Source organism: Callithrix jacchus, chromosome 2 (genome assembly GCF_049354715.1).
Source record: "Callithrix jacchus isolate 240 chromosome 2, calJac240_pri, whole genome shotgun sequence".
Taxonomy (NCBI): domain Eukaryota; kingdom Metazoa; phylum Chordata; class Mammalia; order Primates; family Cebidae; genus Callithrix; species Callithrix jacchus.
The window spans coordinates 24177799-24197405 of NC_133503.1; the positions used below are offsets into that span (position 1 = coordinate 24177799).

The 19607-nt window shown below is 34.8% G+C and overlaps 1 protein-coding gene across 3 annotated transcripts in view; it reads right to left on the reverse strand.

The window, feature by feature from the left end:
* The window catches only part of GABRB2 (gamma-aminobutyric acid type A receptor subunit beta2), a 261265-nt gene that overhangs the window by 17320 nt on the left and 224338 nt on the right, over window positions 1-19607 (reverse strand). For 2 of the 3 annotated variants that reach the window (XM_035284254.3, XM_035284274.3), the window contains one exon: window positions 17563-17676. The exons of the other annotated variant lie outside the window; for it this stretch is intronic. In XM_035284254.3, coding sequence (XP_035140145.1) covers window positions 17563-17676 — 114 coding nt within the window. The remainder of the gene's footprint in view (window positions 1-17562; window positions 17677-19607) is intronic. 3 annotated transcript variants of the gene reach the window in all.

Sequence of the window (19607 nt, forward strand, 5' to 3'; positions counted from 1 at the left end):
CTGATCTTCTACAAACCTGGCAAACTCAAGCAATGGGGAAAGGAATCCTATTCAATAAATAGTGCTAGGATAACTGCCTAGCCGTATGCAGATGATTGAAACCAAACTCCTTCCTTACACTATATACAAAAATTAACTCAAGATGGATTAAATGCTTAAATGTAAAACATAAAATGATAAAAACCTGGAAAACAACATAGGCAGTACAATTCAAGACATAGGCACAGGCAAAGATTTCATGAGAAAGACACCAAAAGCAGTAACAATAGCAAAAGTTAACAAATGAGGCGTAATTAAGCTAAAGAGCTCCTGCACAGCAAACAACACTATCAAACACAGTCAACAACCTACAGAATGAGAGAACATTTTTGCAATGCATCTAGCAAGGGTTTAATATCCATGATCTATGAGGAACTTAAGCAAATTTACAAAACAAAACCAAACAAGTCTATTAAAAAGTGGGCAAAGTACACAAACAGACACTTTTTGAAAGACATGCATATGGCCAATAGCCAGTTCAACCATAAGACAGTGTGGTGATTCCTCAAAGACCTAAAGACAGAAATATCACTTGACCCAGCAGACCTATTAATGGGTATATACCCAAAGGAATATAACTTTTCTATTATAAAAACACATGCACATGTGTGTTCATTGCAACAGTTTTTACAGTAGCAAAAACATAAAATCACCCTAAATGCCCATCAATGATAGACTAAAAAAAAATGTATTCCATATATATATACCCTGGAATACTATGCAACCATAAAAAAAAGAACAAGATTATATCCTTTGCAGGACATGGATGGAGCTGGAGGCCATTATCCTTAGCAAACTAATGCAATAAGAGAAAACCAAATGCTGTATGTTCTCATATATAAGTGGGAGCTAAATGATGAGAACACATGGACACATTGAGGGGAACAACATACTCTAGGGCCTTCTAGAGGATGCAGGGTGTGAGGAGGGAGAGGATCAGGAAAAATAACTCATGGGTACTAGGCTTAATACCTGGGTGATAAAATAATCTGTACAACAAACCCCTATGACAAAAGTTTACCTATTTAATAAACCTGCATATGTACCCCTGAACTTAAAATTAAAATTAAAAATTAGAGAAATGAAAGGAAAGTTTTCTTGGAGACTTTGTATAAAAATAAATCTCCATCTCACTTGGACATGAATGGAGAAACATGAAGCCTTGTTGCTACTGGAAGCCACCGTATCTCAGAACAAGAAATAATTAACATTTCTGGCTGGCTTGCTCATTTCTCTCTCTCTTTTTCTTCCCATGCTTATGCAAGCTTTTCACAAGCCAGACACATTAAAGGTGAGTGGAAAATCAAAGGAACCTTATTTGCATTATCACAAATGCAAAATTGCAATAATTTCAGTTAAAATTCAACCTAGGAGGATGACAGTTTCTTTTGTGTACATATACACGTGTGTGTACATGCACACATATATATTTTTATATCTTTTTCAAAAAATGATAATCTTCAAAGAAAGCTTAATGTTATCCTATAGCATTTTAAACAAAACTGCCCTCTGTGCACGTTCCTTATGTTTTGTCGTATCTTTGATCTCCTCGGCATCTACACCATTAGAATAAATTTGACATACCAGGCATGGACTTCCTCATTCTCATGGATAATAAAACAAGGTCCAGTGAAATTTTTTTCCACCAAGTTGCAGAGCTTTTCAGAGACTGAGCTAGGCTGAGTAACCTGGCTTCTTGAATCCAAATTGGATTCTATGGCTGCCAGTTATAGAACTGAAGAAAGATATTTTAAAACAGCTTCACACGCAATCTGTGATTCAAATGTGCAACTCAGAAAGAGAACTCTAGATTTATATTCCAGCTTTATTTAGTCCTAGTTCTACCACTAACTTGCTTATGTGACCCTGAGCAAGTCACTGAGATTTCTGAGTTTTGATTTCTGAATGTAAAAGTGAAAGAATATCTTCAGGTAGGTTTCCTGTTCTTAAACCTAGGTAGGCACTGCTAATTGACCAGCTGGTCTCAGAGTCAATGGCAGAATCCTAAGTGCAGTTCTCAAGGCAGCAACCAAGAGTCATTCTGAGCTGGTACTTAAGGTATAGCTCATTTACGTTTCCTGGGATGGGTCTTTGCTATTTAGTTTAGTCCACAGATCAGCCACTTTGGCATCTCTGGGAAGTTTGTTAAAAATGCAGAATCTCAAGCCTTCCCTAGACCTACTGAGTAAGAATCTGCACATTCATAAGATCCTAGGGAGGTCACTTTTACGCATGTTAAAAATAAACCGAACAAGCACTGGGCTAGATAATGTCTTAGATCCCTTAAAGTTGTAAAAGTCAATGACTGTAGGATTTATAAAACAGGTGCTGTGGGAAGGAATTTTCCAAGAACCTCAGATAGCTCTCCAGGTCTGCTAAATTGTCTTCATCTATTTGGTAAAAGCCAGAAGAGTTATCATTAATGGGTGTGTGTGTGTGTGTGTGTGTGTGAGTGTGTGCATGTGTGTGCACTACCCTTTCAGAATGCTGAATCAATTTCAACCAAGGAGCTGACTAAACCCCCAGGGGGAGTCTAAGATGTACAGGGAACTATGAATTCACCTCAGCCAGGGATCCCTCGTGCAGCTGCAGTCAGATGGCTTCTGTGTGTTTGGCCAATTACACGGTGAATTACCCCAGTGAGTATTTGTCAAATGTGCCATCCACTCTCACTCCTCAACTCTCTTGTTAGAATTGCTGTTAATTTGACACAGCATTGTCAAATATCACTCCCTTTCCATTCTAACACCAAATTACCCTTGGCTCTGAGATCTGAAGATGATGGTAGGCAGTGAAAGTTGCTAACTTTATAAAGCATAAGCTGCAAGTTGAGTTGGGAAATGAAGAAAATTATAAATTTAGGAAGATAAGAAGGAACATCAAGCCCAGCTGATAATCTGATGCTTTGCCAAAAAATAAAATAGCTAGACTCTGGGTCAAACATTGAAAACTCTCACAACAAAACAAACAACAAAACAAAAAACCTGGGTTCAAATCCCAGGCTTGCCACTAACTAGCTGTGCAACTGAATTTGTTACTTCTCCCTGGGCCTCATCAGTAAAATTAGAGGACAGCAGTAAAATTAAGAGTATATCACCTAGTGAACCAGCAAACTTTAAAGTTTTGTGAGCAACAGAGTCATTTTGAAAATGGGCTGAAATTTATATTATTAGGCAATCAGAAATTCTGATTTAGCAAATCCAGGGATGAGGGACTTTACATTCTTAGATTGGTGATTCTGATGTTACAGTCTCAGGATGACCCTCTCTATAAAGTGCTGTTATGGGGCAGTGGATGGTAAGCAATAACTAGAGCACCTGGCCAGCTCTTGGCTTTATGTAAGCTCTTGGTAAATGCTAGCTTCTGAAAGGTATCATTAGCAGTCCAGATAGTAGAATGGGCTTGCTCAATTTTACACTGTGGGTAGGAGAAGGGATAGAACCTTTTGTACTGCGCTGGAATGGTTTCCTGTGTGCTAGCATATCTCAGATCAGCTTTGTTGGAACAATGCCAGGGACTGAGGAAGGATGCAGGTCAAGGTGTTATGTCCTGTCAAGTCAAGGAATGAGAAACAGTGCTGCAGAATTGGGGGTTATATTGGAGACCTGGAATAGAGTCTAGTGTTTGTTACATAACTGCTGTGTGATCTTAGACTAGTAACTCTCTCCTCTGGGTATTAGTTTTTTCATTTATAAAATGACAGTGCCCTTGTGATCACTTTCCTGGTAGATATCAACTTCAAAGTTACCACTTCCTAAATGCCAGCTGCTGTTCCAAGCATTTCCCCTGTGCTTCTTCATGTAATCCTTAAGACATACTTCCTGGGTGAAACTGTAAGTCCCATTTTACAAATGAGGGAACTGGAGCTCTGAATGCTTTCCTATCCTCACATAGGGATTAAGTGACAGTCTTGGGGCTTGGATTCTGGGCTGTCTCCAATCCAAAATCAAGTAGGTTTGATTACGTTTAGGAATGCCTGTGCTTTTAACAGTTGTCCTAGTCTCCAGGAGCAGTAATTTAATAAATATTTGCTGAACGATCAATACATTTGTGTGACGTGCCTCCCAAATCTGTGCCCTTTGTGAGAAAAGTTTTGTTTTATACTGCAGCTGGCTACATCAGGGGAGCAACGTGCAACTGAATGGCTCACATGGGAATGCAGCCTATGTCTGTGGCTTCAGAGACCAACATTCCCCACTAAACAACTGAACTAAACAATCCTGGGTCATGGGCTAAGGAAATCTGAAGTCCTCCATCACATGTGAGGACTTACTATTACAGTGTGCTTTCAAGGTGGCAGCTGGGGTTAGCAGGCTTGCCCTCTCATGACTCACGGATGCTTAACCTGAACTCTCTTTAGGGAGCCACAATGGGTACCCTCTGACTCAGGGCAGGGTGCTCACTTTAGTGCCCTTGAAACCGGTCCAACTTCCAGAAATTTTCTGCAGTAGAAGCTAGCAGAAGTGTTGAGAGGCAAAGAGATGGCTTGTTTACTGCTGAGGGAGATTTCAGGATTATGTCAGGTCCATTTTTGTTATGTCTCCTAGGTGCCCTTTGCCAAAACTAAATAAGCATCAAGTAATCTTGCAAACCTCTTCTCAGCAGAGGCCATAAAAAATTCCTAATTTCTGTAGGAGCACAAGACATGCTAGAGGTATTGTACTTGTTTTGTTTTGACAAAATAATTGATTATTAATAATAAAATGGTAACAAAAATTAATGCCAGCCCTTGATTCCCAAAGCTATACCAAAACAGTTTCTCTCTCTCTCTCTTTCTCTGTCTCTGTTCCCTTTCCCTCCCTTTTCCCTTCCTTCCTCCCTTTGTTCTTTTCCTTGCTCTTTCCTTCCTTTTCTTTCAATAAATAGTTCATAATTTTTCCAGGATTTTCTCAGTAAAAACTGCTTTCATGATACCAGAATTGCCACCAAATTTTCTGGGATCTGCTATTGACATATGGGCAGATAAAAAGGAAAGAAGGAAATACATTAGATGTTAATAATATATGCAATCCTCATACTAACTTTGAGGGCTTAAAAAAGTTAATCATTGTCTTAAGATTGAAATTATTGCACATTTTTCCTTAAAGGGCTATATTAATAATCCGCTAGAGGTGGATTTGGTTTCTGGTAGTGATCTAGTAATATGGTAGGAGTATGTTGGTGTTGCTGTGTTTCAAATTTTAGAATAGAAATTGAGCATAAATATAGGCAAAATATTACTGCATGCTTTGAAAAACCCACACGGTGTTACATGTAAACTTTTTTGGGATTTATTATATTTGGTTTAGTGCTCAGCTAGGTATTCTGAAAGAATAAATATGTTTACAAAATTTAACTCATTGACTGTGATTCTCATTCTTGGAAGAAACCCAATGAGAGAAAATGAATCGTAGTTAAGTCTTTTTCTCTTTGCAGGGCAGGAGATGTCCAGGTTCACTGAATAGGGCGGGACTTAGAGAGAAACTGACTGCATAACAAAAGACATGGCAGGAAGATTCAAGGGCTTAGTCCTGGGAACCTGTCTCATCAATGACTTCCTAGGCATCTGTTTTCATTTTCTCATCTATAAAATGGGGATATCTACCTTCTGTATATCTAGTGATTATTGAGATAAATAAAAACTATACCAAGACATGTTATTATTATAATGTAATGTACCTGACCGCTTGGTTACTTATTACTTACTTTACAGCTTATAAACTATATAATTTGCATTCTAATTTATCCAATGTAAGAAGCATATTTTTAAATTGATTTATTATTATTTGTTATAAGAAACATACACTTATAATATTGTTATATACACTTATATTTGTTATAAGCATAAGAAGCATATCTTTTCATTGATTTCTAAAAATTATTTGTTATCGATATATAATAATTGTACATATTTATAGTGTACATATGATATTTTGATACATATAATTTGTAATTATCAAATCAGATAAATTAGCATATCAACCACCTCAAACACATATCATTTTTTTGAGTTGAGAACATTTTAGGTCTTCTTGCTATTTTGAAATATGCAACAAATCTTTATAGATGAGTTATTTTTAGGAGAGAACTCAGGTCCAAAGTACTCTAAATTGTTGCTAACACAAGGAATTATTTTATAATTTTCTCTCTATACACATTTTTCATATTTCCAAAAGGAAATCTGTTAAGGAAGATAGGTTTTAAGTAACGGTAAGATATATACTCTGGGTAAGTGTATATAAATTGCAAATTAATTAGCCTTCATTTGTAGTAGAAAGATATGAAAGTAGGTTTAATTGAAAGGAGGTAATGAGACTGATGAAATTCAGGCAAGGAAACAATGAGTATTTTAGAACTATGTAGTTTTGAGGGTACCAGATCAGATCTTGTTGATCACATCCTTATTTTTTGAGAGAGGCTGACATTTCCAATATCACATATGGCTCCTCAGAGTTGAGACCTGAAACTTAAGATTTCCAAGCCTTAGTCTGCTATACTGAGGTAGATAATTAATTTGTCTTTGTGAGGACCCACTTCTGTAAAGCCATGAGCAGCATTGCTATAGGTACATCCAAGATGGGAAAAAAATATTAGAGGTGTATTTGTCTAAATGTGTCACAGAATCTTGACTCTCTGGTGACAACCTTGGCAAGAAAGGTGGTCAGCACTGGTCTGCCTACACCCAGGGTAGGAAAGTTACTGTTCAGGCTTAATAATTCTTCTTTTTGTTTATTTTTACTTTCCTTCCTTCCTCCTTTTCTTTCCTCTTTTTCTCTTCCTTGCCTTTTTGCTTTCTTGCTTTCTCATAGAGTATCTTGCTCTGTCGTCTAGGCTGGAGTGCAGTGGTGCAATCTTGGCTCACTGCAAACCACCTCCACCTCCCTGGTTCAAATGATTCTCCTGCCTCAGCCTCCTGAGTCACTGGGATTACAGGTGCTGTCACCACACCTGGCTAATCTTTGTATTTTTAGTAGCATTAAATTTTTAGAGTAAATTTACAAAATTTAACTCATTGATTGTGATTCTCATCCTTGGAAGAAACCCAATTAAAAGAAAATCAGTCTTAGAGTTTCACCATGTTGTCCAGGCTGGTCTTGAACTCCTAACTTCAGGTGATCCACCTGCCTTGGCCTCCCAAAGTGCTGGGATTAAAAGTGTGAGTTCTTGCTTGACAGCAATAATCATTAGAAGTCATTAGAAACATGTAATATGGGGTTTCTTGTGTTATTCTGGTTAAAGGCTATACAAATTGGACAAAGCAGAAATTTTGTTTGTGTGTGGTTTGTATGTGGTAGGTGAGTGTGTGTGTGCGTGTGTGTGTGTAAGAGAGAGAGAAAAAATCATACTGGCAAGTAGGCGAGAATATGCACACACACACACACTCTCATTCACTTTTGTATTTTAAAGTGTTATATGCTAGTTGTAACAATTACTTAATGGGTACAGTGTATGTTATTTGGGTGATGGGTACCCCCAAAGCCCTGGCTTGTTCATTATTAAATTTATGCATGTAACAAAATTGTACCTGTACCCCATACATTTATACAAATGAAACAAAAACAAAAACAAACACTGTAGAAAGATGTAAAGAGAAAACAGAAGTGCTGCTACCATCTCATCCCACTCTCCAAATCTAACTACTGGGGAAAAGATTCAAAAATCAGTAAATGATGCTTGAGTTACTCATTTTGCTTCTGGAAGAATGTAAAGTCCATCATTCTTGCACTAACAATAACACATCATTCAAGATGCACTAAATGCAAAACATGAAACAATAAATTAATTATTTTAAAAGTCTCAGAAAAATTTAGAAGATTATATGCTTAACCTAGCATTCCAGAAAACATATAGATTATAACAGAAAAAGTAAATGGACAATTTAAAAATTAAAAACTTGTCATAGCATGAATGAGAGCTTGGGGGAAAATATGTGAAATACACATATTAATAAATCATTAATATTTTATTATACCTAGAACACTTGAAACTGGAAACAAAAAAAGGCCTTAATAAAAATGGTTAAGATTAAGAATAGGCAATTCACAGGGAAGCCAATTCAAACTGCACATGAATGTATGAAAAAAGTGCTCAATATTTTTAAAAATATAAGAAATACAAATTAAAATAACATGACTATACCCATTATAAACTGCAAAGAGGAATCAATCAGTGCTGCTGAAGGGAAAGTGAGAAAAAAGATCTTACAAATTCAAAAATAGATATATATATGAAAACCTGTTGCAAATACTGCTGGTGTTTTTTTTCTCAGGAAAAGTGGGATTCACAGAGTTTTTACTTTCTTATATTTTTAACTGTTATATAAATGAAAATAATTATGTGCTTTAAAAAAATGTAATTAGAAGAAAAAAATATGGCCACTGTAAAAGGAAAAGATTTACCTGATAAGAATGGTAAGAGAGAGAGAAAATATATACAGAAATTAAATACTTTTACAAGGTTAAGAATGCTATTGTTCTTTTACAGAGTCTAAATTTTCTGTCATGTTTTATCTAATTTATGTTTATTAAAATATTTATTCATGATTTTTTGCCTTTTATGTATTTTTTCCTATTTTATTTATTTATTTGTTGGTTTTTTAGAAAAATATTTCAATCTTTGACTTATCTAAAATTTAATTTGGAGAAAGGGATAGGTTAAATATATGGTATTACATTTAAATACTCTCAAATCGCTGCTTATTGTTTATTGAATAATTCACAGATTTCCAGTGATATTAAATTATACTTTTGTAACAAACTTTAATTTATTATGTGTCTAAGTTAATTTCTGTTCCCTTTACATAGAGAAGACTGGGTCAGTGCTATACTTCATTCACTGCTGTGGTTTTATCAGTCACTTAAACTTAGTACAAAAATTATCTTCTCATATTTTTCACTTTCTGGATTCTTCACATACATACTTTTCTTTCAAATAAACTTTAGCGGTATCGGGTCAAATTTCTAAAATAAACCACCAAAGAAATAAAATAAAAAATAAAACCCATTGGTTTCCAATGAAATTACACTAAGCTCATAGAATACTTTAGAAAAAACTGATCTCTTATAAATCTTACCCTTAAAAAATATGTTTTTTTTAAACACGGTTTTCTTTCATTAAAATATTATTACTAGGAAAGGGGCTCTTTTCTTCCCTTCCATTATATTATTGTTTATATATTCTCTATATAGGAAAAAAGCTGTGGGAACTTCCCTAACTTCTCACATTGTTTCTCAGTCTTTCCCAGTTAATTTCCTTAGATTTTGTTTTAATAAATTGTTGTTGTTTAAGAGTATAATTACATTTTATCCCTTTCCAATATGCCTTACTTTCCCTAATGCAATTTTATTGGCTAGTTTTTTAAAGTTAAATAATAGTGGTGATGATGGGCATCCATTTCTTGTTTTAGCCTGTACTGTTCCATCCTAAGCCAAGAAGCTTTTCCTCAGTTTTTCCTAAGACATGTAGATAAAGAGAAACAAAGAGAGAGACCCAGGCAAGGAAGGATTCTTCACTTTCTAATTTTCTAAAAGATTTTAACTTTGTAACCAAGAATGAATAATAAATTTTTGTTAATGTCCTTTTTGGTATCTATGGAAAGAGTGTAAGGTTTTAAGCTTTTATAGGAAATACATGTTTGTTATATATTTGAAACTTTTTTTACACATGTATATGAAGAAAAAATTACATGAAATATATATATATAAAGTTTTTCACCCTTTCAAGTTATCTATATGGAAAATATTACCCTTATAATTTGAAACAGCACTCTGTGGTTATGTTGTAGTTTGCTTTCGGTATTTTCTGGATTTCAGCTGACAGATTAATTTCAAAAAAATTTCCCCACTAATGTTCACTGGTGAAATGAGTCCATTGTTTCCCTCACATATTTTTGGTTTTGGAATATAGTTTTGGTACCTTATTTATGTTATGTGACTATCTAAATCATTTGGAAGTTTTTCCTTCTCTTTGCTATTATGTACAGGAGTTTAAATACCATTGGAGGTATTTGAATTTTCATGTTTGATAGAATTTATTCTTTAAACCTTCTGGGCCAGATCCTCTTCTGAAGTGGGAGTTATATTTTTCTGTCAATTTTGTTAAGTTCATCTTTGGTTAATTGGTCCGTTTTTCTTTTCTATTTTACTTAGGCTAATTTTTTCTAACTCATATTTTTAAGGATGTCATTAATTATATATTCACATTTTCCAAGATCTTTGCATAGTTTTACCTTTTAATTTCCCCTTAATGTTTAATTACTATACTTTTTAAAATTACTGCTTTGGTATATGTTCTTATTGTCTTCCTCTTTACTTGTTTAATAGCCTTTTCCTTGATCAATTATGTTTTTATTTTACCTGTGGGTTATTTTACTTTGATTTTATAATTTGTTAATTTATGATTGATCTTGGTTATTCCTTCTGCTTTATTTAGGTATTTTGTTGCTCAACTTTTTCTAACTTCCTAAATTGTATGTTTAATTCATTTTAAAAAATTACTTGCTAGAAAAATGTTTTAAGCTATGGTCATCTCATTGTTAATTATTTTAACCATACTACTGAGGATTAATTATGTAGTATTTCAAATTAATATTATTTTATTTTATTTTATTTTTTTGAGACAGAGTCTCACTCTGTCGCCAGGCGCCAGGCTGGAGTGCAGTGGCACAGTCTTGGCTCACTGCAACCTCCGCCTCCCAGGTTCAAGCAATTCTCCTGCCTCAGCCTCCTGAATAACTGGAACTACAGGCGCATGCCACCACATCCAGCTAATTTTTGTATTTTTAGTAGAGATGGGGTTTCAACATGTTGGTCAGGATGGTCTTGATCTCTTGACCTTATGATCCACCTGCCTTGGTCTCCCAAAGTGCTGGGATTACAGGCTTGAGCCACTGTGCCTGGCCTAAGATTATTTTCTAAATGTTCTTCAATTTAATTTTTACTGTATCTTTGGCATCCGAATTGTACATAAAAGCACTTATACAAATAGTAAACTTTAGATTTATAACACTTAACATTTATGCTATTTTACTTTTGGTTTCCTATCACTTCAATTTATTTGAATGCTCTTTTGGTTTGAGTTATATGATTTATAATGATTATATCTTTATTTGGGATAGTAATTGTTATAATTATAAAACTATCTCTTGGTTGTGATACTTTTATCTTAAATTCATCTGTATATAGTAATAGTGATCAATTCTCAGCTTTCTTCAAATTTGTAATTGCCTCATTTGTTTTTTCCCCATGATTTTATTTAGAACATTTTCTAATACCTTTACTTTAGAAATATCTGTAGTAAAAAGCATTTTGTTGGGTTGGTTGCTATATTCAATCTGAGATTCTTATTCTTTCCATAGATGAGTTGATATATGCTCTACACAGAAGCTTGGTTTTAATTTTGTCATCTGAATTTATGCTCTAAATTAGCTTTCCTGTCATCCTTATCCCTATTTCTGACATCAAGATTTAGCTATATAATCTGTATCTTTCTTTATTTCCTTCAGGCTATGAAAGGGTTTTGTAAAATTTATTATCAGTTTTTATATCTCCTACTATAATTGTCCTCAGACTGTCATGCTCTAGCGTATACCACAAAAACCTGGGGCATAAAAAGATGTAGATTACTCAGCTTTTCCCACTAAACATTTTGATGTATAATGTCTTAGAAAGAATATTTTTAGGCCAACGTCCCAAGTGACTCTCATGTTGGCAATCTATGATAGATCCCTTGAGAAACACTGTCATAATGGTGATCTATGTTATCTATGCTAATTTTATTAATCTTCAACTTCTGGATTTATAAACTCTAAAAATAAAAAGGTAAATACAAAGTTCTTGTTATAAATTAGCAAACAAACATCTCCTCTCTCCTCAAAAATACACATCCATAATTCTGATTTACATTATAAGATTATTTTCCTGTTTCACTATTTTCACACATATTTAGTATCTGGCTTTTAAAAATATTTCAATTCTGTTTTATTGGAAACCTTCACTCCTGGACATGTATAGCTTTAATTCTACATGCTGCCTTTAGTTCTAAATGCCAGCCTACTGGTCTTCACTGCTCTAAAGTTCCTAATTTCGACACCTTTTCCTGGAGGCTAGATTATTGTATTACAATATCATTTCCCACAAATAAAGACTCATGGATACTATTCCTTAATAACTTGCATGTTGAGGATAAAATATCTTCCATTTGTCATTATGTATCAATAGAAATATCTTAGGTTACACTTTCTCCCCCTCAGGAACTTGTCAGAAAGTTTTCATGGTCTTACAATATTTAATATTGCTGTGGAGCATATTGAAACTAACTTTGTTTTTCTTCCTTGCAGACAATTCACTTTTTCTTACTAAAAGTTTAGTAATTTCAGAGGAATATAAGTAGTTAAGTATATTGTATAATTTTTTTTTTTTGAGACAGAGTTTCACTCTTGTTACCCAGGCTGGAGTGCAATGGCACGATCTCGGCTCACCGCAACCTCCGCCTCCTGGGTTCAGGCAATTCTCCTGCCTCCGCCTCCTGAGTAGCTGGGATTACAGGGACGTGCCACCATGCCCAGCTAATTTTTTGCATTTTTAGTAGAGACGGGTTTTCACCATGTTGACCAGGATGGTCTCGATCTCTTGACCTTGTGATCCACCCGCCTCGGCCTCCCAAAGTGCTGGGATTACAGGCGTGAGCCCCTGCGCCCGGCCCTATTGTATAATTGTTAATCTTGGAACCCAGGACATCCTTTTGAACTTTTTATACATACCTGTAAATAAACTAATTAATGCCATTATTCATTAATTTAAATGGTGCTAGTAGGTACAGCAGAACTTTTCCAGGGAACAACCTGGTAATTAGTGGGATTAATTTATTTCATTGCAGATATGTACAAATGCAGAATGTACAGCATAGTAGTTCGGTATGTAGCTTCTGTAGTCATATTTTCTGTTCAACTACTGCTTAGCTATCTAACATTAAGCAAGTTAATTACGTTCTCCATGTCTCAGCTCCCCACTCATAAGATTACAATGATAACAAAATGGGGTAATAACAAAGACTGACATAATATATGTAAATTGTCTAAGAACATAGTAGGTATTCAAGAAATGTTTATTATTTTTGTTATTATTATTATCTTGAGGTAGAGTCTGCCTCTTTCACCCAGGCTGGAGAGCAATGGTGCAGTCTTGGCTCACTGCAATCTCCACCTTTGAAGCTCAAACAATTCTCCTGCCTCTGCCTCCCTTGTAGCTGGGACTACAGGCGTGTGCCACCATGCCCAGATAATTTTTGTACTTTTTCTAAAGGGGGATTTTACCATGTTGCCCCAGCTGGTCTTGAACTCCTGTATCAAGTGATCTGCCTGCCTCAGCCTCCCAAAGTGCTGGGATTACAGGTGAACCACTGTGCCTGGTAAAGAAGTGTTTATTATTATCAGCATTTTAATAATTATATTCTGACATTAGGCTTAAGTATCTTTTTCTATTCCATTTTTACATTCTTTACCTCACTAACATTAAGGTTCTGCATGATTAATCCACAGTACCTGTTCTGTATATTTATTATGCTTACTCCAAGAGATTTTAGTCTATACAATGTTTTCCTCTGCATTTGGCATGATTTACTACAGTCTGAACTTTGTGTTACTGCCTTGATTCTTTTGGCCAAATTGATTAATTATCTTTCTTACTGTTTTAGATTGATGTATTAGTTTCTATAAGTATTTCTTTGACTTCGTTTTTTCTCTTTTAATCTCTTCTGGTTTATCATCTCATTCTTGAGCATTGGTTTCACATATTCTTTCAATTTTGGTGAGAAAATAGTTTGTTACTGGAAATTTTAATTTATCTTGAAATATACTTTCTAAATATAGACACCCTTTGTGAATACTTTTTTACACTTTTTAAATATTTTGAAATGTACTTTTTTTTTTTTTTGAGATGGAGTCCTGTTCTGTCATCCAGGCTGAAGTGCAGTGGCTTTATACTTTTAAAATATAAATATACTTTGTAAATACATTTTTATACTTTTTTAATATCTTCAAGTATACGTTTTTTTTAGATGGAGTCTTGCTCTGTCATCCAGGCTGGAGTGCAGTGACACAATCTTGGCTCACTGCAGCCTCCACCCCCTGGGTTCAAGCATTCTCCTGCCTCAGCCTCCTTAGTAGCTGGGACTACAGGCATGAGCCACAGTGCCCAGCCGAAATATACTTTTTAAAATATAGGCATCGTTGTCTGTCTTTTGCATGTTGAGGTCTTCTCCTTGCCTTCCCCATGTAACAGTTTTCTCACACAATTGTCACACTGTTTGTTTGTTTAGATTATTCATCTTAATGGAGACATTGCTTCTGGGTTTTCTCATATGTTCAGTTATAACTTGGGTAGATTTCTTTTGATACTACTTCCACTAATTACTGGACCTAGTTATGCATCTCTGAATCTTTGCAGAGTCTCAGTTTGAGCTGAGTGTTGATGGTTTTAATTTTGTTTTTCTATTTCCATTTTATTATTGATGGCTTTTGGAAAGAGAGAAGAGACTACACATGGGATTTTGGATTTTCTCCTCTTCTCCAGCACTTATCACAATTAGACCAAGTTAAACGTGTTTTCCATTTCTTCCTCATTTGTGGGGTGCGAGGTAATTGTGTGCATATACACTCTGTGTATGTTTGTATGTATGTGTGTGTACTGCCACACTCTCAGGTGGCTATTAGGTATGTAAACTACCAGAGAACCTTTCTAGGGAAGAACCTGACAATATATATCACCACTTTAGAAGCATATAACTTTGAACCTAGCAAATTCATTTTAAGAAATCTATCAGGAATAATGATGTGTAAACCTGTCAGCAATGTGATGTTTATTTTACAGTTGCTTAAAATGGAAAATGGAAACAATGCAAACATCTAACAATAGGCACTCATTGAATACATGTTCAATAAATTATGGGACACATTCAATTACATATCTTGTATGTATTAGAAATGCTGTATACTTAAAGACTTGAAAAGGTAAGTGGAAAATAACTATATACAGTATATAGAAGAGTAGAACATGATTTTTGTATAAAATATGTTATTAAGGCTGGGCGTGGTGGCTCAAGCCTGTAATCCCAGCACTTTGGGAGGCCGAGGCGGGTGGATCATGAGGTCAAGAGATCAAGACCATCCTGGTCAAAATGGTGAAACCCCGTCTCTACTAAAGATAAAAAAAATTAGCTGGGCATGGTGGTGTGTGCCTGTAATCCCAGCTACTCAGGAGGCTGAGGCAGGAGAATTGCCTGAACCCAGGAGGCGGAGGTTGCGGTGAGCTGAGATCATGCCATTGCACTCCAGCCTGGGTAACAAAAGCGAAACTTCGTCTCAAAAAAAAAAAATGTCATTAAGTGTGAATAAAATGCAATGTTGATAATAATTATATCTGTGTGGGAGTGTGAAGATGGTTTTAACTATCTTTACTACATAGTTTTAAGAATGACAATGAATGTGTTTTATAATCAGAAAACTAGCTATCAAACTAAATAAAGAAAAGCTGAGAAACATACACAGGTCCTACCACAAACTCCAGAATAATTAAAACTATTATTTGAATGTCCTTTTCCTGGTACTACATAAAGTCCTTAATATTATTATCTCACTTATTCTTCTCAGCAGTCCCATAAGACAGAAATTAGTATTTTTAATTTTCAGTTAAGGAATTAATGCTTGGAAAGGTTAAACATATCTCATGTCACACAGCATATAAACGACAATGCCTGAATGTGAACCCAGTTCATACAACTATGAAATCTACCAGTCTTCCCAGTACCTTTTGCAGCTGTGACATGTATCTCGATGCTTTTATATGTTACAAGTTTAATAGAAAGCTTGTTATTTGAACTTCCAATTACTAGACCCTATTTCATGCTCTAAGTGTGAACTTAAAAGAGGACTGAAAGACCAGCATAAAGACATACCCAACACAGAAACGTATAAAAGCAAAAGACGTTGGAGTTTATATTTCAATGTATAAAATTCATTTTTCACTGAACATTTTTGTTAATATGATACTTTATGAGATAGAGGAGAAGGTCTTAAAAAATTAGTGTTCAAATCATGGGATAAGAGATAATTAAGTGTTTAAAGCCATCAACTGAACAATTTAAAGCAACAAAGAGCAAATTTCAAAATATCCTCATCATCTGAGGATCTCCTGAATTTTCATGTGGTTTAACGCAGTCTTTACAACAATCATGTAGTGTGTTTGATTTTGGTTTTGAGAAATACAACCTCCTTCAGTCATTTCCATCATAAACCCAACTTCCATACATGTTTCTTCTACATAATTACTGATCTATCCAGAATAATGCCCAATCAAGTCAGTCTACTTTAATTTCAACAAGAGTAACTGAAGTTAAAAAATAAGGACAGCAGCAACAACATAAATGAGATAGCCTGAGAGCACAGACATAGCAGATGATAGAATGTTTAAAGGATCAGAACAAAAAATAGTGATTAACAAAATTTCAAACATCTCTTCTGTGATTTAATTGTTACCATTTACTAGACTTTGTTACTATATAGCACAAGTAATGAGGTCAAAAAGTAAGAAAATACCAGAAAAAAAGGAGCAATTCAGTAGCTTATCCATTCTCTCCCCTACCCCAAAGGCAACAACCATGATGTATTAAGGACTCTGGAGTCAAAGCCACAAAATTAAGGCAAAGCCTGTACTTAGAAAATATAATAACGGAAACAATTCTAGCATCAAGTCCTCATAAAAAAGATTCAGGAATATCCAGTATCATTTGCTAAACACTGGAGTTGAAGAAGAAGTAGATAATAGGGTGGAGTGGTGACAAATATCATTTTCCTCCCCCAATTTTGAGGGAAATATGAACGACAGCTTGCCAATTAAGATCACAGACACATGAGGATTCAGAAACGAAACTATGAGTCAAAAATAGCCTTTCTTTAGAGTTCATTTAAGTCAAGAGTTTTGCTAAGCAACAATCTCAATTATTGCCTTTTATTTATTATCATAATAATGATGAGCCTGCCAATACGATACCTATTTGTAAAATAAATAACAAGAAATCAACGAGGACTTGATGCAAGCATAACATTCTTAGACATAAGTTAGTAATGTAGACAAATTTCTGAATTATGAACCAACCAACAAAAGAAATGTTTAATTCTCCACCTATTCAATCCAAAGAGTCTGAAGAAAACCAAACACAACAACAAAACTAAGAAATAATGACACTCTTGTCCTCTCAGTACAAATAAAAGAATTCTCAAAATATGATTCATTCCATTTCTTTCCCTAAGACAACAGTAATCCCTGAATGAAACATTGAAGTTTAGGTTCACCAAAGCTATACTGAAAAATCAAACCTAGAAGTCCCAGTACGGTCTCCTGAAAAAATTTTAACTTATGCCCAAGACTCTGTGGATACATGTTCATAGGTAATCTGCAAAGACCCCATACATTTTTTTGTAAGGGAACAGCTAAACAAATTGGCTCCAACAGAAATACAAATAAATGGATTAAAAACTGGCTATCTAACCGTATACAGAGAGAAATCGTAATTGGTAGTCCGTCTAGTTGGGGAGAGGCTTCCAGTAGGGTCCCACAAGGATCGATATTGGGTCCCATTTTGTTTAATATCTTTATAAAAAATCTGGAAGACAAAGTAGAGAATGTACTAATTAAATCGACTGATGCTACTAGATTAGGCCTGATGGTTAAAGTAAATTGGGTATAGATAAATGTTATTGGTCTTTAGAAATCCTTCAGATCAAGGCTAACAGAGACTGGGAATTTGAATAATTTTTTGTTTTTAATGTTTTGTTTTAAAAACATCAAATTCCAAGTCATAGAAATAAATTTATTAAAAAGATCTTAGTGACTCTGCATTAGAAAAGATTATGCACAATGAATAAAGACAACACAGAGTCAGCACCCATGAATGCAGAATAAAGAACACCCTTAAATGGAGATCTCTGTGGTGCAGCTTTAGTTAGAAAACTGGTGGTTGCAGGTGCATTTGACATGTGCAGGTACCAAGGTGGTAAAAAGGCAAGAATAACTAGATTCTCAAATATGCATGTTCTTAATATTTGCAGAAAAATAAACAAGGAAACAATATAAAGCTTAAAAAAAAAGCAAGGAGAGTTGAAACTTGAAGCTATGAGCAAGAACAGTGGGAGAAATCAATCAAAAGCAAATTCCAATAGGACACACACACACACACAGAATAATGTAAGGGATAATTTGAAGGACTCTCCTAGCATTAGAATAAAGATCATGTTTAAGCTACTCCAAAGGACACTGAGGAAAAAATATTCAGTAGACCTCATGTTGGTTTAAAGTTTATTTTTTAATTCCTAGTACTTTACTACTTAACTTATCACATGAAGACAACTGTGAAAGTGACACTTGCTTATTAACTTTCATGTGCAGGTAGTTGTGATTTTTCAGGTGAAATCAACTGAGCTGGAATTCATAAACTAACATGGAATCAGCTTTTCCGTTTTTTTTTTTTTTTTGCCAGCACACTTGTACGCACTCTGGAGAATGATAGAGAACTCCAGATAAAAACTTTTAAAAACCTGCTACGTGACCTTGTCTATTTCACTTTCTTTAGGAGCATAAGCTTTTACATCAGTTAAATGACAGAATGGGAATTATTTTAAGAGCTGCAAATTCACTTATTAAAACAAAAACTTAAGGGAAGCTAATACAGAAAAAAAGCTAAAAAAAAAAGTGGCTGAATCAACACTGGGCTCCCACCTGGGCAGGCTTCCCTTTTTCAACCCTCCATGACCTCAGGAGGGAGCACAGTTCAAAAATCACTTTAGATGATCTGACGCACTACTTCCATCTTTAGGAAATCATCAAAGGAAGGTGAAAAATTTAATCCCACTCCTGATTTTCCCAGAGCAGCCAACAATACTTAGCTGATTATAAGTGCTCAATCTTGAAAAAATAATAACTATAGAATTACAGTGAAAAAGAAGGGACATTCTTGATAAGAAATGGAGTGGCATTATTCATGGTGCTGACATAAAAGACAGCACCATATAATCAGGAGCAACGTGGACCTCTCTAACTTTTCATGCTGGGTGAACAAAGAAACTGTGGGAATCTGTAAAGTTTCATAGTCAGTGTTTTGTTTTAATCTATCAAAAATGGGTTGTAGGTTTTCTGCTCTAAGAAATAATTAAGAAAGTTTGATGTCATTGATTTGCTATAAATTTTACAGCTAATGCCCTTTGAAAAATGATTTTCTTGATGTGACTTTAAAACTTCTAACATAAAACATTCCTTTCTAAACAAAACCCTGCTTTAGGGATGCTACTGCATTCCACATGATAGAGCGTGTAGAACACACACGCAGGTATCACCAGTAAGTGTGGGGACTGCAAATTTTATTTTAAAAAGTAATAACGCCTACCTTTTATTATATTTTAATATTTTATTAATATTTATCACTTCCTGAGTGCTTGCCATGTACTGAGGACTATATTATCCTCTTTCCACATTATCACAATTATGTTCATAAATAACCTTATAAGAGAGGAATCAACCCTGTTTTACAGATGAGAAACT